Below are 23477 nucleotides of genomic sequence, written 5' to 3' on the forward strand. Positions count from 1 at the left end.
TCTCATTCAGTATCAGTTTAAACCTTGATTTTAAAAATTATTTTAATTCCTACATAGGCTATCAACATCATTAGTACTTCAAATCTTTTTGTAATGTTTGCTTATTACAAAGCAATGGAATTTGCTTTTTGCAAACATTAGCAGAACTGGTTTATTCTTTGGATATCAGAACGGGCTTGAAAAATGAAGAATAGGTAAATTAGCTGACGTACGTTAGTTTGTCCCACTCTACAGAATAAAACCTTTATCCAATAGTACTTCACGCTTTTAGTAATTCATGGCAGTAATTCATTAATCTTACCTCTTTTTAGAATTATATGTTAGAAGTCAAAACAAATCTTTTATTGAAGCAAAATAGGAACATTCCATAAAAGGAGAAATTATTTTTGAGTAACCTCAAAAAAAGATGCATTCTAGAATTAATAAATGAGACTAACCAGTTGCAATTCTGTATGTATTACTAGTAAGAGCTGAGTCAGGGGAACTTAATCCAGTGTTTCCAATTCTTTCTGGCAAGTGAAAGAATAAAGAAGCAAAAAATTAAGTCACGATCATACTTTGGGAATACCATCATATTTTTCTAATGAATCCCATTCAAGAAAATCTTAATTGAATATTTTCGAGTTACGATAATAATGGTACTAAGCAGGAATGCAATTAGCTGAAGTCAACAAAGCATGACTGTGCTAATGTGCATAAGAAAAATTCAAAGTCATTGGATTTTCCCATTAGTCTTATCTTATTCCCTTTGGATTTCATTTTCTGTGCTTTAGTTTTTAACCTCAGAGTCATATGCATGTATTATTAAATCGCTAACAACTGTTTAAAAATCTTGGCTTTCTGTAGCCCAGCCCAGTGAATAATCTGGATTAGCAGTCTACCTCCCTAGGGGAATTTTCCTATGCAGAAACCGGTGTGACCTCCACTCAGTTTGCACACATAATTGTATTTGTCATGGGCTCTGCCCATTATTTGAAAATAATCAGAGGGTTGTAGTGAATCTTGTCTGGAAATTTGACCCATTACATTTGCTTCTTTATTTGTACATCACTTATGTTGGTAAGTACATAATGCATTTTTGTGCCATGGGATACTCAAATTAATCAGATAATTAAATTATGTACCTGACATTCTTACAGGTAGCATATGCCCGCATTATTTGGCCTTCTTTGCAAATGTACACATATGTATTGTGTGCAATGCTCCATATCTATGTACACTTATGCCAACATCCCCATTCAGACCTTCAGCAGGTTCCAGGTGGCAATGCAAACACATTAGTCCTAAGCCAAATGTATCCAACTGTGGAAAATTTTGGCATCTAGCAATCTCCTGTGCTAAAGCCAAGCCAAGCCAGCCAGCTTGGGTCTTTCTTTTTTATCTCCTCCCCTGTGATTTGACAGATCCTGCAGGAAAAGTGCAGAAGGGTTGATGGAGACGCTAACAGCTCTGTAGCTTCCCTCAGCCACTCTGAGGTTCGTACAGCCCATCACAGGCTGGCATAAATGTCTACACATTGTAAGACCTTCCCAGGGTTGAGAAAAAAGGTAATAAACTTGAACAAGGAATTAGCAATGAACTGGGAGAGAATCTCATTGACTTGGGACCCTCATTCTCTGGAGAGTTTTACCTTGTCATAGAGGAGTCCCTTTTATTGTGCTGTTAGCAACTGGGAAACCTTTCTCTTGGCTGGGTGTTTGTTTGACTTGGAAGGCCAATGCCATTTTGTTCTGTAGTAAGTCTGTAAATTAGGCATATAGTCTTCAGCATGTATTTGCCAAAATAAATCAAAGGACCAGGCATTTCCATGTGCTTTTTGGCATCTCTAATCTATGTGACAGCAGCCACTGGTTTCCTACTGCTGCCCAGCACTGACTGTCAAAGGGCAAGGAAGTACGAAGCTGATACACAGTAACAAATTATTTTTTCTAAAAAGCTCATATTAGAGATAAAGGGAATTCAGAACAATGACATTAAAGTCAGTTCTGAACATGGAAAAATGGAAGAATGCTTTCTGGAACAGCAAAGGTATCTTTTGTGTTCTTAGATAAAATTGCTAAACTAACCAAATAGGTTTAAACAGGAACTGCTTCTAGACTGTAGCTTGAATGCCAATTTTCAAATGAGGGTATATTTTTAGACACAGTTCATGAATAAAAAAACCTAAACCGAACATTTTTCAAGTGGAATTGCAGAGTTGTTCCTGCAAGAGTGTGCTGTCAGTAATTGTGATTAAAACAGAATAGGTGCTGGCACAACTGCATCTATTTAAATCTCTTCCAAAACCAGTACTATGGCAACTGAAGTAATGTATGTGCACATGTATTTCATCCCATGCTGCAAAAATTCATTTATTATTTGTGTTATTATTGCTTGCAAAATCTCTACCCTAAACTGGGATGCTAAAGTCATCTGCTGATACGTATTGTAAATGGGACACAGACAGAAAGAGACGAGACAGCTAATAAAATGATTATGGTCAGTGTGCTTGGTTTCTGCCCATCAATAGCCTAAGTGTGACAAGTATTCTCTAGGTGTCACAGAAAGGGAGAGCTTTAAGGAAGGATTTGTAGGGACATCATGAAGTAGAAGAGAAGCTCCTTTTGAAGTGACATGGAGAGCAGAGAGCCAACAGCAGAAGCAGGTGAAGCGTGATGGTGTTTGTTCAAACATATAATGAGGGGGAAATACTGGATGATGTTACAGGCAGCAAGAGGAATTGGCACTGTAATAATAGGCAGCATCTTAATGAAAATGAAATGGGGAGGCACAAGCCACAGATGAAGACAAATAGCTTATGCTTGCTGTGATAGAGAAGCGTTATCCAGTGAGTAGTCCCACAACTTCTGGCAATAATCTGAATGTGCATAAATGTTTGCCTCTGCTGAAAATGAGGTGAGGTTCGTACAAATACAAGAGGCAGACAACCCCACCTCAGGGAGTTTTGACAAAATATACTGCTAATGAGGATTTGGTAACTGAGTCATGTGCAGTTGTTAGTTTAAAAATCTTGGCTGAGCAGAGGTATGTGGATGGGTGATAATTCTTAAGATGAGTATCTGTTTTCCGTTACAAGTTAGGGCTATAATTTTCCACTTATTTTAGCTTGCATAAAATTCTTTCTAAAGACAATCTTCTCGCATCTGTTTTGCTTTAATACAGTTAAACTATGCAAGGAGACTATGGGCTAGAGAGTTAATCAGAAGCAAAAATTGTAATGGGTGGAGGAAGACAATCTATGTGGTTATTAAATCTCCACCATCATTTTTCTCTCTTGAGACCTGATACAAAGGCCTGTGAAGTGAAAAAACCCCTTCCACTATCTTGCTTGAGCTTTGGGTTTGTCTCCCATACCTTATCAGTTGTACCAGCAAGCAGACCAAATAAATCAACAGGGATGAATGTTACATTGGTATCAAATAACCCACAGAGTTGTGGAAGATGCCACCAAAGATGGATTTTGTAGTACATTTAATTCAAAAAGTCATTCAAAATGAAAAGTCTGGATACACTGGGATAATAAAAAACCAATATGCTACAGTTGATTTGATGATACCTCTGAAAGTACTGGTCTGATATAAACTGCTTCCAAGCTTTATTAATGTCCCACACTGCACTGCTTGCATTGCAAGTTTCATTGCAGGTGTTATAGCTTGACAACTTGCTGGAAAGTTTTGAGGCAGAAATGAACAGCAGCAGAACTTTCTGTCCAAAAATTCATCTCACATCATGGTTAATTCAGCTCTTCTGTTTCCAACTACTCTCCAGACTTACCCCCAAATTTACAGTTTTCCCAAGCAACATCTGCGAAAGACAACAAGAACCCATTTTCTAATTTCTATCTTCTTTTTTGTTAGAGCAATCAACATATTTTGTTAATTTGCCTGCCACAGGGGAAAAATGCATGGTGTAGCTTGCTCCTTCTGTCTTTCCTTTGTCACGGTACTGCTCCTCTGAGAGACGCCCCAGCCAATCTCTTTGTGACTGCATGAGGACGCACCTTGCCTTAACCTGGGAGTGTAATGAGTGACAGTGCAAGAGGGTGGGTTGCCAGACATTCTTAGGACATGTCTTTACTAAGATAAAGGTCAAATTTAGGTCAGACTTAAAAAAAAAAAAAAAGCTAAATCATCCCTCAATATCTGTCATGGTTTAACCCCAGCCAGCAACTAAGCACCATGCAGCCGCTCGCTCACTCCACACCCCCCACAGTGGGATGGGGTAGAGAACCAAAAACTAAAAAAGGTAAAACTCGTGGGTTGAGGCAAAGACAGTTTAACAGGACAGCAAGGGAAGTAGTAGTAGTAGTAGCAGCAGTAGTAGTAGTAATAATAATAATGATGATACTAGAATATACAAAATAAGTGATCCACAATACAATTGCTCACCACCTGCTGACCAATGCCCAGCCCGTTCCCGAGCTGCACTTACCACTCAGCCAAGTACTCCCAGTTTCTCTACTGAGCATAACATTACATGGTATGCAATATCCCAGTCTGGGTCGGCTGTCCTGGCCGTGCCCCCTCCCAGCTTCCCGTGCCCCTCCCCGCTGGCAAACCAAGGGAAGCTGAAAAGTCCTTGACTTGAGTATAAGCACTACAACTACTTAGCGACAGCGGGAAACATCACCATTATTCTCACACTAAATCCAAAACACAGCACTAGACCAGCTACTAGGAAGGACATTAACTCTACCCCAGACAAAACCAGGACAGTATCTATTCGTGTTCCCTTTTGAAGACGCTTCTTCCTGTAAACTCTTGAGAACGACACTAAGACCTTCAGAAATCCTTAGGGCACTAGCAGAGTCAGATGTGATTCTGTGCAAATACTCCTGCGGAAATCGATACTGAAAAAGTGCAAAGGGGTCTCTGATTAGGGCGAAGCATTTCTGCCTTCCCTCTCTTTGTTGAAATATTGTTAGCATGTGGAAGTGATTCCAACAGCAAGCTGAAAACCTACAGACAGCTCTAAAAATATTAGAAATATGCAGAGACTTTGAGAGCCAAGGACAGTTATGAGTATTTATTTCAATCTCCTGCATACTATCACCCACAAAAAAGACCCCCTGTCACTTCAGCTGCAGCTGTACGTCCCCTCGGTTATCAGCGTGACTGAGGCCCGCCTAACGCAGTGGAGGTCGGGGAGAAGACATGGGGAGAAGACACAGGAGAGAGCCTATGCGGGGTGCAAACCAGAAGTTGGAAGACGGCATTAAAAATGTGTCCTGGGTGTTGTTTGGTCTTAAGTTTCTTCTGCCAGCTCCAGAGACCCAAAGATAACGTAGGCTTAAGGTGCTCTGGATGGCAACAAGGCGTACTTGGTAACCCCGACGCTCTGTTCACCATGGGTTTTGGCAATAAACATAATGTCGTTTTCCTAATAGTAATTATGGCTCTGAGAGGTGCAAAATGCCTGTGTTCGTGTCAGTGGAATATTAAGTTTGAAGTCTAAAGTGAAACCTTAAAGATTCCAACATTAGTAGCTATTACAGTGTTAATAATTTTAGCAGAAACATCCAGCTATTTCAGGCTTGTGAATGGAATTTTAAAATGGTGTCACCAGGTTTTCTTTGGATCTGACTTCATACCCACAGTTTACAAAGAATAAACAAAAAAGATTTGCCTTTTGATGGAATATTATTCTAGAATGTGGTAAAGTAAATGGTTCTTTTAAGGTGTGGGTTTTCCCTCAGGTTTGTATTCAATTTGTAAGTCATGCAACTATAGCTGAAAAATTAATCTTTTACTCTCCTGGGCACGTTTGCGATGGCATTAACTGGTTTATAGTCACCTTCAGTTAACACTGACAATAAAGACAATATCCCTTACTACCCATGGATTAAGGCCAACCTCTTTTTTTTTTTTTTTTGAGCTCTTGAAAATGCAATCTCTGTTACTGCACCTTTTCCTACTTTGTCTATACTTGTAGAGGAAGATTGCTTCAATATTCAGTTTGGAAGTATCACAGGTACTCAGTTTTATGCCGAATGTCACATTTTCTCTGGTAACACGTTGCTGTTAATTCCTCTATTTCTCAGACTTTCAAAGATGTGCATTTCACTGCCACTGACCCTCTGATGGTTTGAATAGTGAGATTAGGCACCATGTCCCTCACCAGTTCATCTTTCCCTGGAATTTCTTTCCCCAGAATCTCTTTCCCCTCTGTTGGGTCAATCAAGCTGATGGTAGCTAAAATCTTATTTTATCTAAGATGTCAACATCACTCTATTAACTTTCCTCTGCGGTATGCTGTTTCCATTATAGGAATTTAGAGGCTTGGGGAGGGAATGAATATTCAGCTTTAGCCAGGCAAAGTCGGGTTTTTTTCCAAAGCTTCTCAGAGTCTCTGGTCATGCACTTCTTTTCTCCGTACATCAAAATGTCATTTATCCATAGCATAGTATGCTGTATTTTACCGTCTACAGTTCACTGATTTTCCAGTAAAGCTGCTGGTGTGCTGAGCACAATGGGAAAGCCAGTTGGAGAAAACCATTTTCTTCAAAGTAGTATGCTCACAAAAATGGTGTGTTTGTTTTTTTTTTTCTTAACAGTACCTGCCTGCAACCTGCACACATATTGTGTGTATAAAAATATTTGCCATCTGACACATCTCCAGAAGTACCTCTCCTTGTGGAAATTTTCCTTGAGGAAAATTATATATATATTATTATATTATATACATATATATTATTATATATGTATATAATCTCCACGATGCTACATGTCAGGTGAGAATTGTGGGTTTTGCTCTTTTAGCAATGATGAATGAACAATTGACTCTGCTTTTCTACTGCACATATGAATACCAGAACAACGAGCCTGTCCAGCTCCATTTTCAACTGCTCTTCCAGGAGGAGACAAAAACGATAAAAGGCAGGAGTTGGGTGGTGGCTGGGCTATTAACTCACTTCCATTCTGCATAGTTAGAAGAGCTTCTCTCTCCTGTGGGTCATATGCTTAGACATATCCACATTTATTTTTGCTTGCTGCCTCACTGAAGAAAGCATCCTCTTGATTTGACCACAAGCTTGACATAGTTTTAACTCGGAAATGGGACTTCATCTGTTGGTGCTACTACAAAGTGGGGTTTTTTGAGACTGTTATCTACCTTTACATCTAGTTCATAAACTCATATTGTGAAAATCAGGTCACAACTAGACACCTCAAGTTTCACACCCCTCCTTCTTTTTGTCATCTGTAAGTTCTTGTGTCGACAGCATTGCGCTCATTGCTAATATCCTTGTTTCTGGCACCACACTCCCTCGTACACCTATACCCAATTTAAAATGACTAACTACCTCGCCAGCCTGTACTACGATAGCCCATTTGGTCTATGCAGAATCATCCCAAGCTAGCAATGCTGTTGTCGTCCTCTTTGTCCTCACTGTGTGCACTCTTAAAAAATGATCGCTTTATTGCAGTTCTTGCGTCTTTTTCCGGTCTTCAAAGCCAGGGTCTCATACAGAGGTCTGTTTTCTTCAGTGTTTTAGTCTAACCGGTCAGCATTGTGCCACAGGAACCTCTGAACAGCACAATAACCAACCCCAACTGGTCCACAAAACAAAAGGCCTTCTGTGGCAACAAGCTGCCACAGAAGAGACACTACCATGGAGACCATTCTTGATCCTGTAAGAAAGACCCATTGTATTTCACATCCCTTTGTTCTGAAAGCAGTAGGAATTATCTCATGTCCATTCATCATTAGCCAATGTGTTCTCCCAAGTTTAGTGGTTGGGGACTGGAAAAGTGTTAAAGCTCATTAAAAAAAAGCTTTCCTGGGACAAGAAAAGTAGAAAGGAATTGAAACATATGATACCAGCTGAGTTGGAAGAGTATCCAGATGAAGCTTGAGAATTAAAATGTGAAGGAAAGGGACCTACCTGCAGCATCCAAGTAATCACTATTTTTGGAATAAAGTACATGTGTGCGTGTATACGTGAGTACAGAAAGGACTGAAGAGAAGAAAGGAAGAGATTAAAGCTGTCTGCTTGTGAGGTGTGGCTAGGGACTATACACTGCACATTTAATTTGATTAAAGGCATTTGCATTCTTTTTGACATCTGTTTTGGTTTTCCTGAGTTGTACCTGCCTGTTTTCTCTTCCCATATGTCATATGTGAAAGAATATTTTGTGGGTAGGTATATCTACCTGCTGAGGCGTGATGCGCCACATGGAATACAATTTGGAGACTGCGGGCAAGGCACGTTCTCAATACATTTTTCTGTGTGCAAGACCCACAGGAGAGCAGAGTGTGTTCCTCCAGCACCATACGGCCAGATGACATTCCAGGAGCAGCTGCCCAGTCAGTACGTCCACGCTTAGTATATGTTGCCCAAAGGGAAAGTTGAAGCTCCTATCTCAAATTTCTACCTGAAAAAAAATCTAGGAGAATCTTATTTGGAAATATTTTGTAGCTCATTTTGTGGATTATCTACCCTAAGCTAAGAATATTACTGTTCTGTGAATTCACTCAAATCCAGGGTACACATCTGATGGTAAAAACTTGCTTTCTTTTTTCTTTATTTTCTATGTAGATATGCAGGAATAATCTTAATCGAAGTCAGTACATTCTTGATGTTAATGCAGATTTTCTTTATTTTTTTTCTCTGACATTTTTTGTTAAATTTTATTTTAGGTACCAGTCTTTCAAAGCTCAATTCCAAGTAAATGTCTCTCAGTTGGTATATGATGTCAAACTTATTTTTGGAACATGTAAAAATACCAAAAGGGCTCACTAATCTTCTGACGAGATAAAATTACTTCTGAAGGATAAAATTAGCATGCTGGAACTTTTCCAACAATTGTATATTTACAGCCCTACCATGTATACATTGTGTTTCTAAAGAATCATACTCTGAAATATATATACCTCATGTCTTTTGCAAACTATATTTTGAGAAAATTTTCTATGTGATAATTATTTTTTTCCAAAAAAGGTATCTCTAAATTTTTTGTGAAGAATTATCCAAAATGTATAATCCTATTATTGCAAGAAATAAAATATTCTTAATGAAATGGGATTCAAGAAAAAATGTTTTAAAATAGTTTTAAAACATACATATAAATTATGCTTATAAAGCTATCCTAATTTTTCCAAAACAATTTTTTACAGTGTTCTTTTATCTTGAGAGTTTTCAGTGAATCTCATCTGAGAAGAGAGAGGAGTGTGAAAGCAGGAGCCAACTCTATTATTATTAGCCAGTCTTTCAGGTAAAAAAAGAGAGCATGAAATAAATGACCCAGCCTAGGTCCACAATGCAGGAGCGAGTGGAGTGATGCAGCAGAAGCACACTGATCCCATCACCCAAAGTTCAACAAACAGAAACGAACCTCTGCTAGCCTAATTCTCTGAAAGATGGGAAACAAAACATAGGACTAAGGGATCAGTTCTTGTCGGGATGATAGGTTACCAATAACAATCATCTACTGTGCCCTGCACTATTCAATATTCCTAAAAGGTCTGGAAAAGGGATGAGTAGTCAGGTCACAAAGTCTGATGAAGCTATCAAGTTATTTAGGTTAATAAAGATGAGACAATCTTGAAGGTCTGCAGACAAGTTTATGGAAGGGAGCGACTGAGTAATAAAGTGGCAGATAGAGTTCAGTGTAGATAAATGCAAAGTGATGCAGAAGGGGGAAAATGGTCCTTACTTCAGGTATGTAAAGGCAGGTTCTGATTTGGTCATTACTTCTCAGGAGAGAGAGTCCTGGAGCTACGAAAATGGCTCCATGGGAACATCAGCCTGGTGCTCAACAGCTTCCAAAAAATAAAAAATAATGGGAATTGTCAAGAAATCAGTAGAAAACAAAACAAAGAATACCTTTTTCCTGCCACAGAAATCTGTAGTTTGCTTGCAGCTTATGTATAGGTACAGAACCATAGAAATATTGGTTGAGAGGGACCTCTGCAGGTCACCCAGTCCAACCTTCCACTTTAAGCAGGACTATTGCCAACACTAGATCAGGTCAGCTGTGGCTTTGTCTAGCTGAGTGTTGGAATCCACCAAGGATGGCAATTCCACAACCTGTCTGGGCAATTTGTTCCAGTGTTGCATGTGCCTTTTGGTGAAGAAATGTTTCCCGATGTCTAGTCTGAACCTCCCAAGCTGCAGTTGTTGCTCAACACAACTGCCCAGTGCAAGTAGCTGTTGCTCCTTGTTTTCTACTTGCTGCTGCCAAGAAGCGTTTGGCTGCATCATCCTTTGAACGCTGTTCTGGTCCCTGCATGTCAGCAGTAGGACAGAAAACAGAAATGTCTTTCATGTAAAGCACAGCTAACTTAGCTAGAATCCTTCAGGGTGGGAGAGGAGCTACAAGGCGTATGATAAGGAACTAGTGAGCATCAATTGAAGCTAGTAGTAGCCAGGTTGAAAATCCATAAAAGGACACAGGTTTTTGCACAGCACGTGGTTGACCTGTGGAACTTGTCACCACAGCAGGTTGTAGATGCTAGAGATCCATGTAGGTTTAAGGGAAGAGGGGCAAGTGCCTGATGGAGAAATCCAGCAAAGGTTGCTAAGGTCATAGAAACTACATCTTTCTCAGAACATCTCTGAGTTTGAAATGTTGGTGGCAGGGAAAGTGCTGGTGGGGACTGTTGCATGACCTTGCCCTTTACTAATGCAACATGATATTGGTCCAGGAAAGCCCTTGTTCTGACCCAGCATGGAAGCTCTTATGTTCAAGTAAAACTTAACTACCCGACACTCATTTCTGTCTTGCCTTGTTAATTAAACTGGGAATTTTTCAGCTCATTTTCTCAGGCACATGAATAATTATTACTACGCTTCAGTTTGAAGTTGTACAAACAACAACAACAACAGAACTGCAAATAAAATTTACATTTTGAAGAAGTCAACCTGTCTTTGAAATGAAATTGCAGAGTGCAGCTGCTGGCCAAAGCTTTATTCCAACCTATTTACATAAGTGGTTCCATTAAATTTCAAAAGTTAAGTCTTCCAAAGAAAGGATATGCCTATGATTAAGGCAACGAAACAGCACTCCGATCTCAGTCTGATCTCTAGCAACGCCACAAATTTCCTGCCAGGTATGGCAAATCAGTGGGCCTGCCTCTCGTGTGAGCCGAGTTTTCAGCAGATGAGAACATTTCAACTACTCCGGTTAAGCACTTGCAAGAAGTGCTTAGTGAACGAGCTTGCCACCTTGTGCATCTATGTAGTGGTGGAAAGCTTTGGGGAGGACCTTGTTGTAGTGCACGGGGCTGATCCGTGGAGCAGAGACTACCACCCAAAGCTTTCTGCCTTGGGAGGGGAGGCGAAAGGGACACCAAGGGAAGGGGAAGGCGGAAAGAGAGGGGTGAAGAGTAATGTGGAGGGAGGCGCTTCTTACCTGGCCTCTGAGGCCCTGAGGAGCTGGGCTGGGGAGGAGAAGAGTGCTTCTGAAGAGCAGGGCCAGGAGGGTCCCTGAGGAGCGGGGCGCCCCACAGGAGCAGGGCATCCCTGAGGAGCAGGGCCGGGAGGGTCCCTGAGGAGCGGGGCCGGGAGGGTCCCTGAGGAGCGGGGCGCCCCAGAGGAGCGGGGCCGGGAGGGCGGGGAGCAGGGGCGCCCCTGAGGGGCGAGGGCAAGGGGGCGCGGGCAGGCGACGGCTCGGGGTAACGCCAGTCCCCGCAGCCGCAAGCCCCATCCCGGCCCGAGGAGCCTCCTGTGGAGCCGGCAGCCGCTCCTCGCCTTCCCCAGGAACTCTACGGCAGGCCAGGACGGAGCGGCCCTCCCCGCTGCAACCGCCCGGCCCCGTCGTGCCCGGCAGCCCCGGCCCCAGGCAGGTGGCGCGGCCGGTGCGGCGCCTTCCCGCCATTCCCCCGGGACGGGGTCCCTCCGCCTCCCGCCTGTCTCCGCCTCCCTCCCCCTCCCCGGCCCGGCAGCCTCTCTCGCACCGCACCGTCCCGTTCCTGCCCGGGTGACCCCGGCTCTCCGCCCGGCGCCGAGAGGAAAACTCTCCCGCGGCGATGCGCCTGCCCGCCCCGCAGGCAGAGACCCTTCTTCCTTCCCCCCCCGAGGCGACGCCGGGATCTGCCTCCGCTCCCCTCGTCCCTCCCCCTCTCGCCCTCCCGGCCTCCTCCCTCTCGCCTTTTTTTTTTTTTTCTTTCCTCCCTTTTTCCATCCCCTCCCCCGCCTGGGAAGACCTGGCCGCTCCCCCCGCCCCGTCCTCAGTAGCCGCGGGCGCTGGGCGGCGGGCGGTCCGGAACAGGGAGCCTGCGCCCCGGGGCTGTGGCCGCCTTCCACTCCGTTCGTTCTGCGGGGTGCCAGGTATGACAGAAACCCTTCCCGAGGCCGGCCACGGGGGGAGCGGCGTCCCCGAGAGCCCTGGTCGGGGCAGCGCTGGGTGGGCAGGCTAGGAGCCGGGGCTGGGGACGGGAGACCGGGGCAGCCCGGGGACGGGGACCAGGCAGTCCGAGGTAACGTCCGTAAGGTGATTTATTTTGGTTTTTCTTTTTTGCGATGTCGTTCTTCCTACACGGGTGGTTTTAAAAAATGATAAGGCTGAGCGATGTCAGTACCCGGGTCTTGGCAGCTGCAAGGTTTTGTATAAAGACCCTGCCTCTTTAGCCTGATGGATATATTTTTGATGGGACTAAAACGTGACACTTTGGTCCTTTTTTTAATTTTTTCTTTTTTTTTAAATTTGAAGCTGTTTTCACAAGACGGTTTAACGGGATGGAAGCAAGGGGCATATTTATTGGGCTTTCGGGGGCTTGTCTCTGTGCTATGTCTTCTGCGGGGGGCCGGCAAGGAGCCTCTTCACCCTTCAGAACAACCTCTCCTTTAATTCTGATTCATGCCCTCAAGTATTCGCGCTACCATCCCCGCGCTCTTCTGGAACTGACACTAATTTCATCCAGATTCGTCACTGCTGGAAGCAAACTTATCTCGGAATGGCACAAAAAGCGTGCCAAGGTATTTAACTTGCAGGCTCTGGAAAGAGGGAACTCCTTTGGATCAGACGCTGAAAAGCAGAGCCTCCCGCGGAAAGCAGGACCAGGGGTTGGCTTGAAGAGCTGTGGAGCTAAACAGTATTCCTCTCCAAACCCTCGCCTTCCTCCAGGAAAACCCTGGGCTTTAACCCGCCAGTGCATAGGCTGCCAGGGATGGATCCCTGGAGCCGCTCAGCGGCCGGGACGCGACCACCGCTCCGCTCCGGAGGAGCGGGGAGAAGAGCCCGGCGGCGGGGCGGCTGCGGGGAGCGGGGGCTGCCGTGGGCCCGGCCCGGGAGCGGGGGACGGCCGCGGCCGCCGGCTGTCCGGGCGCGCCGCCCCGCGGCCGCGGCGGGGGCGGCCGGGAAGGGGAAAACGCCGTCGAGGGGTGAAGCCCCTGTCCCTGTCTTCATTCATTTCCTCCCCCGCTTTCTCCCCCCCCGCCCCGCGCGTGTGATTTCAGAAATGGCCTGTCACGCCTGCCGTGTAAAAATTAGCTCTTCTTTCCGCCTACTGAAGCCGCCTGAATTTTGTAAGAGCCAGGAGTGGCGGTGGGGTTTTCTCTGTAAGTCAGAGTGGAGGACAAAATCTGTGCACCAAGATATATACATATATAAAGAGAGAGTGAGCACACCCAGAGGAGTGAAGGGGGCAGTGGCGGATAATGTTAGGGTAATGGTGATATTTCCAAAATGTGTTCTCTGTTTTGCTTTGTCAGAGTAGAACTGTGAATTCCAACTTTCAGGCCACTTCAAGAGTAAGGCCAAAAGCAGTTAAAGGAGCTGGTTAGTGTAGCAGCTTCTAATATTTTATGGTCTGAAAATTGCATTTAAAATTATGTAAGCTTAGTTTGAAATGTGCCCACTTTCCTACAGTAAGAAGGAAACCCTAGAGCAGAGGCTGCACCGAACAGACCGAGATAAAATGCTGCCAGGTAGCTGGATACAACTTTTCTCTGTCTGAGCTACACTGACATGTAAATGCACTCTGGGGTAGCCTGAAGAGAAAGATATTCTAGCTCTGCTTGACTACAAGCCTTCCCCTGAGCATATGAGATGCATTCTGCTGGAATAAGGAAGGTTGTACCGACAAAATATTTGAAGGATATCCTGAAAAATTAGGACATGGGTAGGTTTTGTCCCGTGAATGAAGAAAGATTTGATGTTGGAAGCAAGAAGTGAAAAGAACTGAAAATACTTTTTTAATTGTATATGTACACCTGGCAGCTGGAATGCCACCAAACAGGGAGTCCTCACCATATTCAGCTGTGTTTGGAAACTGAAGAAAGAATTTCAACATTTTCATGGAACTGGGGATCTCTTTCACTTTCTAGTTTCTGTCCTCTTCTGTCTTCTCTGAGGCAATTCATCCTACTGTAAAGACAGAGCTGACTCAAGGCTTCTAATTACTGTAAGCCAACACAAGATTTGTATGGGAAAGGAGAAAAGGAAAGGAAAGGGCAGAGCAGCTTGGGGTTTGGAGGAAAAGTGGAGAACAGCATGGCAGAATGTGTGAGTAAGATGTTGAAGGTTTTTTCTTGTGTCCAGCTTGTGACCTTCTCAAGGCCTTTCCTCCTTCCTCTGGAGGCTGTATTCTCTCTCTTCTTCTCTCACCCTGCAAAGGTGTCTTTCCAGCCTTCTACACATTTCTATCCCCATCATCTGGCAAGAGGAACATCTGTGTTCCTCTCTTGCTGGCAACGTGTACTGGGCCATGGCAGCTGCGGAAATTGCCCATGCTTGAAGTTGGCCTTGCTTAAATGGTAGAGATCACGTTAGTAAACAGAGCGTAAGTGCATGGGTGTAAATGACAATGCTGCCTAGTAGGACCCCACTGCTCTGGTCTGTAATGAGAACTACCATTTTCATCAAGTTCCTCATCTTGGACTTCTTCCAGTTCTATTGAAGTGTAGTTAGTTCATTACGAGCAACAAGTGGTTCATTATGAATGATGAAAATTTTGGCTTCCAAGACTGCCTTTGTAAGGAGTGCGCACTTGAGTTTAGTATTTTAAATGGGAGGCTCCAATGCATCTATTGAGGGTTGTGTGTTTGGGATTTTTTTCTTTTTAAAGAGTGGCAGAAGGGAGCCATAGTACTCCACCCATGTGCTTGCAGAAAGTCTCTCTATAAAGCAAAGTTAGTTATGGGTCCAGCTGGGAAGACTTCAGCCATCGCAGTGGAATGACATCAACCTTAGGCATTCTAAGGCTTTCTATATGAACTAGCAGTTAGTGAATGATCTTTCCTTAGGGCTCACAAAATTCAGCTATATTCAGATAAATATCAAATACCCAGGCCCTGAGGAAGGACTGAGAAAGGGAGGTGTATTCTAGGAAAGAACATAGGAAAGGCAGTCTCGAGCCCGATGGAAGAACTGGGTTTCTTAATAACTTACATGTATTCAACAGCTATATTAGGGAAAAGCAAATTAAAACCAGCTTTTCCGTACTAAAATCACATTATTTATCATCAAACCATGCTAGTTTGTGACAGGCTGAAAATAAAGGAGATGCTTCTTCATGCGACATGTAGTTAAGCTGTGTAACTCCTTGATGCAGAACATTGTGGATACAAAACTTTATATGGGTTCAAGGGAAGACTGAGCAACTATGGAAGAGAAATCCACTGAGGTTTCCTCACGCTACAGAAACTACCTCTGGTTTCAAGTCCCTGAGGTGCAACTGGTTGTAAGCTAAGGGGCTACGAGGGAGGAGGGGCATACATGGTTGCCCTATTCTTGTGCTCTACCCTAGGCACTCGCATTTGGCCAGTGTCAGAAACAGGATTTTAGATGAAGTGGACCTTTGGTCAAGCCAGGAAAGCTACTCTTATGTTCTCATCACAGTATGTCTTTATTTTGACACCTTATCATTTATCCATGAATATGTAACATTATCATTCCTCTTCAAATTTAGTATTAATTGAGCATTAACGAAAACAATACTTTGAAGGTAACTTTGTATATAAAAGTTAATATTTAAATAGATGCATTTCTGCTATACCGATAACTTAGACTGGTATATGGTCAACTGGTGACTTTCTGCAAAATCTTGCACCTGGGGGGACTCTGCTCTGCTTTCAAAACCTTCAGATATCTTTTAGAATGACCACATACATCCCAGAGCTTAGGCCTGTGAGTCACTATAATCTCCAGATGTCTTACGAAAGTCCACACATCTTCTCCAAAACCTGAGTTAGCTACTTTAAAGCCAGGGTGGGTATTTTTATACTGTATTGTAAAATGTGTTTCATGTATATGCTAGAAAGTAAACTCCGGGTCAAAGTTGGTGTTCCATGCAGGCGAAGGTGAAAAGCATAAAAAATTATGCTAAAACAAAACCACCCTCTGTATTGGCATCAGAAGCAACAAGCTGTGTTTGAATCATAGTGCTTAGTTAGCTAAAAAGTGATAATTGTTGCCTCTTATAGACAAGAACTACTTCTATATGGTGAAGATGCCTCAAAATTATAGGAGTTGTTGATCCATTATACAGCTTTTAAAGTGATGTTACCACTTCTTTTTCCAGGTTGCACACATACTCCTCTTTTTGCATGCTAGGTCTTTAGTTAGCCTGTAACCAGGCTGTTTCACTGGGTAGCAGTACTCATTCTAAACTAAGCTCAAGAAAAGGAAAGCGGTTATGTTTGCCATTACGATGTAAACCAGAGAGCTTAACCACATGCATATCCTTGAATTGCTCGGCTTTTAAAGTTTAATCACAGGCCCTTTCTTCCTGCACAGCTGAGGTTTCCATGTAACTGGAATGAAGGATAGGAGAATGGAGTGCAGCTTTCCCAATAGCAGCGGCCAGTAGTTGGTTAATGCCACTGACATCACTGCTGCCAAAGGAGAAAAACAGTCTTTTCAGTAACGTTTTGAGCTCAGAATCAAGACTTCTGGGTTCAGTTTCTGGCTCTGCCACAGACTTCTAACGATTTTACATTCTTTCTGTTTCCCAACTACAGATGGGAATAACACTGGGTTTTGCCTTTCCCATTTGAAGTATTAGCTCTTTGTGTGGTGCATCACCCCACCTAGGTGGGGCTTTCCACATGTGACCATAAGGCACAGAGAGAGCAGTTCCTGCAGCCTTTGTGGGATTCTGCAGGAAAAAAAGCATATGATGAGTCAGCAGACTTGTCCCTCCTACTTGGCTGGGCTTTTCTGCGTATATATAACCAGGAAACTCCTCTAGACCAGCAGCCTTCTACTTTCCTCTCTCATCTGTCCCCTCCAACCGTGGATATTGAAATTCTCTGACATCCTGAGAGAGATTCAGACACTCACGCATAGGAAATGAATGAGGTTGTGGTGGCCACGGCACACAGGGAGATACAACTCAGGATCTGCAGGAGATCCATGCCTTTCAGAGCAGCAGAAGCTGAAAGCATTTAAAATGGGACTTGCCACCTTGTTGAGGTGCCCAGATTGCTCCATCTGTCACATCCAGACAACATAAACTTTGAAAGCGGAAAGGAGATCTTTCTAAGTTGTTTCCTTGGGAGAGCAATTAGCAAAGTGCCATTTTCTGTAGCAGGCAGATTCACAGGTCTTAGCTGGGTGGGTAATGCAGAACTGTTGTTGACTTTTAGGTCACCTAAAGCTGCTACTTTCTGGCTACTTTGTGTGGAAGACCACAATTGGTCTGGTTTCTTAAGGGTTCCTAAGTCTCACGAGGGTAGTCTGTCTGCCCATCTCTGCCTGGATCCCAACTTTTGAATGTGACTACTGAATACAGTGGTGCTTTTCAACCATGTTCTACCTACAACCAGTAGCTATAAAGAAGAGAAGCAGAAGCTTAAAACACAATTACATTCCTAGGGGATAAATAAAACCAGGGCACTGTACAGAGTGGAATGACTCAGACTACTGCTCCACTGTGGGAAAGTAGGTAAAAGTCAGCTGTTTCCACCTTCCAGTAGGTAGTTCAACATGGATGCTGACTCGTCTGCACCCATCTTGCTAGAGACCATTGGAAGGGTCAGAGGCAATACAGGGAATAGCTGAGGCATTTCTATTTTGAGTAAAGTGTTAGATTCTGTTCGGCTAATGTCAGTACTAATATTGTGTGATTATTCTTTGAAGATACTAAGATAACTGTGTATATTTCCAACGCTTATTTTCAAATCTCTCTTTTTTGTTTTAGAAAAAAATAGATAAAATGGAGCACATGTTACTGCTATTCATATTTTTCGTACCTATATTGGGTCTCACTAATGGAACAGAAACTGAACAAGATTTTACTTGGCACTTAAAGAAGATTCCCCAGATTGTGAGTGAAAGAACGTTCTCCCTCGACAGCCCTAAATTTGAAGCAAAAACCAAATTAGAGCTGAACAGTGTATGCGGAATTGAATGTCAAAGAGAATTGCCAGTGCCAAGCTTGTCTGACTTGAAGGACCTCTTATCCTATGAGACCGTTTTTGAAAATGGCACACGGACCCTGACTGAAGTGAATGTCCTTGGTCTAGTGCTTGACCCAGCTGGAAACACAACCACACGAAGGTCTTTGAGAAAGAAGAGGCAGATATATGGAACGGACAGTAGGTTCAGCATCTATGACAAGCGGTTTATGACCAACTTTCCATTCAACACAGCTGTGAAGATCTCCACTGGTTGTAGTGGCATTCTTATTTCCCCCAAGCACGTGCTAACAGCTGCCCACTGTCTGCACAATGGCAAGGATTATGTTAAGGGCAGCAAAAGACTGAGGGTCGGCCTGATGAAGACGAAATCCAGAGGCGATGGCAGGAAACGCAAAGGTGCTAAAAGAAGTAGGAGAGAAGTTTCTGCCACCCAAGAGAATCCCGAAGTTGCCACAGAACTAAGGCGACAATCCAAAGGCAGTGGGAGAAAGCAGAGGAGGTCTGGGAGGAAGCAGGGGACCTCAGATGGCATGCCCTCCTTCCAGTGGACAAGGGTGAAGAGTACTCACATCCCGAAAGGCTGGTTTAAGGGTGTCTCTGGGGATATCGCCCTGGATTATGATTATGCTGTTCTTGAGCTCAAGCGTCCCCACAAAAGGAAATACATGGAGCTGGGAATCAGCCCAACAATCAAAATGATGCCTGGGAGCATGATCCACTTCTCAGGTTTTGATAATGATCGATCTGGGCAGCTGGTCTACAGGTTTTGTAGCATTTCTGATGAGTCCAATGATCTCTTTTATCAGTACTGTGATGCTGAGCCTGGCTCAACTGGATCTGGCATCTATCTCCGCCTGAAGGAGCCGAACAAAAAGAAGTGGAAACGCAAGATCATCGCCGTTTACTCAGGCCATCAGTGGGTGGATGTCAATGGTGAACAGCAGGATTACAATGTAGCAGTAAGAATTACTCCTCTCAAATATGCCCAGATTTGCTTCTGGATACACGGGAATGATGAGAATTGCACACAAGGCTGAAGAGAACTGAACTTGACCCACTTAGCACCCGCATTACCATGAAGTCTGCTGCAGCAGTTAGTTACTGGAAGAACATCACTCCACGGCAGGATTGTTTTGAACTCAAAGCTCACAAGTAATGTTATGGAGGAACGCTGAATTGCTGGGGGGTGGGTAGAATTGTCACACAAAATTTTTCTAATTGTAATCAACCCTAGATATGCACTTAAAACCCCAAACTATATTTATGTTTGCAATTCTGATAATTTCAAACCATTCACATCAAAAAAAAAAAAAGACTACACCTGTTTGTAATTTTTTTTTTTCCAAGGGAAGGATCGAAGCATTTCAAACTGGTATTATTAAACGATATCTATTTTTCCAATGGATTTGCTTTTCTCAGGGCTCTATTCCAATTCTTCAAATGCAAGTTGTACATACAGCACATTAATGTATGTGCAGAATGATCCAGAGAACTGCATGAAACCAAGACATTATTTTGGCATTCTCTAAAGACTGCAGCTCCATGTTGAGAAGCAGCAGTCTAGTTCATGCTTGTTAGTTTGGAAAACTTCCTCCTCTGGTTGCTGCAGGAACACTTCCATGGAAATCCCAAATTTCTGTAGCTGAGGTTTAGACCTTGAAGACAAGTTTCACTTCATTGCTCAGTAAAAACAGCAAAAAGAACATAGAAGTTTCCATGTTTGGAAGGAGAAGAAACATCAGGACATAATTTAATGCCCTTAAATCTTCTTTGAGAAGCTATAGAAGTCTTAAACATATGCATTTGCATTCCAATTAGTGTTTGGAGAGCTGTAGTTTAGTTTCTAGTCAAATGTTTAGCTTTACCACTGGGAGAAGTCACTGACTTCAGAAGTGGCTATTTGACAATCATTTAGAGCTTCACAAATGATAGATTTTTTTTTGGATGCTAACCATTTTTACAATTTTTATAAATTACTTTTATATGAGTTCAGCTTCATAGGTAGGGTAGTATGTATTAGACTGGGAGTTGGAAAGCAATATTTTAGTTTGGCTTGATACGGTTTTGCAAAACGTGTAGTTTTAATCATGTAATATTTAGACTCCACCTCAGCATGAGCTACAAAGTTAAACTAAAAATTTCCCCCAACTAAATTATGCCACCTTCTGAATGGTAGAAGAACTATCCTGTACATTATAACAGGTATCTTGTTAGGTAGCAGCAGTAGTTAGGAAATAATTTGGTTCAATATGTCTGCTGAACCATACAGTTAATGAAAACACAAAGTGAGCTTGACTTTTAAACACCGTTAAACACAAATCACCTTTTTAAAAATTGTTGTTGATTGCTACGCAAGTCTATATCTTTTATATCAAGATTTTGAAGCACACAGGAATGTTATGGTGCTATGTTAATCTAACAAAATGAAATGATACTGTGTACTTCCAATCATATCCTTCGGGTTTCAATACTTTCAAGATTATTGACCACTACAACATTTAACTTTTTTGATTATAAGTTTATGCTGACCAAAATACATTTTCTTCCTGTGCAGAAGAAAAAAATAGAACGAGATTTCTAAATAGTATTTGTTTTTTGGTATCTTTAAAATATGCTTGTAATATCTTTTGATGAAATAAGATCATCTTTAATAACCCACTTTTTTGTAGATGATTGAAAGTATTAAACCTGACACTTTGAATGTGCAGGCAACTTTCTTTGTCATATTATTGCCAAAGCATAAAGATTTAAGACTTACTTCCATACCATAACTCTAACAATATTTCATTAATTGGAAGAGATCTCACTTTAAAAGAAACTATTTCTTTCAATGTCAGCCTTTCCAGGGAACATTTAACTTTTTTTTTTTTTTTAAATTTTGTGTGATTGTTTGCAGAAAACTAATAATAATTTTAAAAATATAGCAATTAATGTCTAAGATTTTAAGTTTAATTATTTTTATTGTTGCTAACATCTCTATAAAGACGTATGGCTTCGCTGACAGTAATTTTAAATCACCTCAGACCAGTATTTAATACTCTCACTCTATGCAACGGGCCTACAATATTCTTTAGTTGTCTCTGTACTGTTTTTCTTAAGTGTCTTTTTCCATAGTTACTGTGACAAATAAGGTACCACATCGTTAATCCAACACAAGTCAACCTAGGTCCATGGATTTTGTTTCAATTATTCTCATTGTTGATTTGGGTCCAAAACTGATCAAGATAAGGTGGCTTAGTAAATTCCTTGTTTTGGTGAGTCTTATTTAGGCGTATTCCTTAGGAGCCAAAATATAATCTATTTCTTTATTAGTTTGGGAGTCAGGGACAGGGTAAGAATGAAAAATGTTGATGCCAGCTTTCAAATGGTCTTGTTATAATAACCATCCACTATAAATACCTCAGCCACGACCTGAAGTTCTCATACCAGCCTGATAACAAACGTTTATCCTCAGAGGATAAATAGAAGTTGCTCAGTGCCTCATTTTGTGGTATTAAGAGATTAAAGAGGCTGTCCAGAGCAACATAAAAATTAATCAGAACTTTACATATATTCAAGCCTCTGTGTCTGAGTGCACATGCACAAACACATGCAGCTATATGGGCTAGTAGAGCATGTGCCGTTTTGACGGGGTCAGCGCCTTCAGGCAAGGGAATGCAGGCACAAGAAGACACGGACAAAATGTTATTCCTGTTTTTTCTGCATGCTGGGCAACGTTCCAGTCTGCCACTTGTCCTAATAGAGAAGGAAATGCTTTATGTAGGCATTGTGACTGCTTACTATAGGGACTGCTGACATAGTTCATAAATTGAGTACTTCTTACACACAGCCCCAGGAGGTCAATGTCCCACACAGAGCTCTTGATATCAGCCACTGCAAATGGGACAAGAACTTCTGAGCCGTAATCATCTCAGATTTCCTTAAAAAGACTGCAGTTAGTATCTAGTTACCAATGAGAATATACGGGGAGGGGGCGTTCTTAGTAGATCAGATCTGCTCTTGTCTAGGACACCAGCATCAAGGCTGGGTTCCCAGCCCAGAAGGGGCCAGAGCCATTGTGATGTTTCCCCAAAGGTTTTTTCCATCTTTCAAGCACCACGCTGTACATCATTGGTTTTCATCAGTACTAATGCTGTTCTGTAAGAGTTGCTGTAGTAGATCTTTTTCTTTAATTGTATTCCTGGCTTTAGGAAAAAACAAACTCAGTCAAATCCCTTTTCTGCTAGAGAGGCTACTGGAAATTTGTAAAGTTAACAAGTAAGTTTTTTCCAGGCCAAAGATAAATCTCATATACAAACCCTTGACACACCCAGAGCAGCTTCTGCAAGGCATTTGTGCGTGCGTATAATTTGGGGCTCTGAGACATATGATGGAAGTCAAGGGGACTATCTGCAATGTGAAAAAATTCAGTCTAAGTCTGTATTATCTTAACAAAAGAAAAACACAATGTTATGTAACAGATTTTTTTCTGTTATATGAGATAGAGAGTACCTGATGCCTTAAAAACTGCTTAAAGAAGCTCCTTGACTCAGTTTATAATTTATCATCCAAATTTTACAGATTTATGAGACTGTATGGGGCATGAATCAGCACAGAATATGGCTTCAGTAAAAAAATAATTCAGCTACATGTGGAGGAGAGAAGCAGCTGGGGAGTTCCTCCTATTCTACGGATGAGGGATGACCTGGCAGCAAACAGCAGTTAATACAGAAAGAGAGAGCAAGAGAAGTAGATGGTAGAGAAGACCAGGAAGAGGGAGGTGGTATGCGAGGGATAAAGAAAACGTGAAAAGTAGCAGATGAGGTGGCTGGAAGGTAACAGAGGGACCTGTTGTAAGAAAGAGTAGGCAGGTGGTAAGGGCACCACAGTATAAATTCAGACGTAAAAATCACCAGTTACGTGAACAACCTCCCTTCGCTGTTAAAGATGAGGCGGTTCTTCCCAGCCAGCGGCACCAAGGAAAGGGCTGTGAGAGAGCTCGGGTTCTGGCAGGGACCACTGGCAGGCAGGGGCTTCTGACCCTGACCTACAGTCCCTGCCCGACGTCACTTGTGCTCATTTAGGGTCCTTGGGAAGCAACAGACCTGTGTCCTGGCCAAAAGGCTCGGCAACGTCAACCTTCCAGCACACCGGTCACCAAGAGTGTAGTGAGTAAAAGGAGTTTCTTTCACTTGAA

At 42.6% G+C, this 23477-nt stretch overlaps 1 protein-coding gene across 1 annotated transcript; it reads left to right on the top strand.

Annotated features, from left to right (window-relative positions):
• Positions 1-18087: 18087 nt before the first annotated feature.
• On the top strand, positions 18088-19603 carry PRSS35 (serine protease 35). Its single transcript, XM_081998129.1, has one exon. It carries the CDS (start codon positions 18097-18099, stop codon positions 19336-19338), a length of 1242 nt encoding a protein of 413 aa, XP_081854255.1. The 5' UTR covers positions 18088-18096; the 3' UTR covers positions 19339-19603.
• The last annotated feature ends 3874 nt before the right edge of the window (positions 19604-23477 follow it).

Source organism: Phaethon aethereus, assembly GCF_964289735.1.
Source record: "Phaethon aethereus genome assembly, chromosome: 3".
NCBI lineage: Eukaryota > Metazoa > Chordata > Aves > Phaethontiformes > Phaethontidae > Phaethon > Phaethon aethereus.

Coding starts and splice junctions, on each gene's coding strand:
- PRSS35 (XM_081998129.1), top strand. CDS start 18,097: ATGGAGCACATGTTACTGCTATTCATATTTTTCGTACCTATATTGGGT.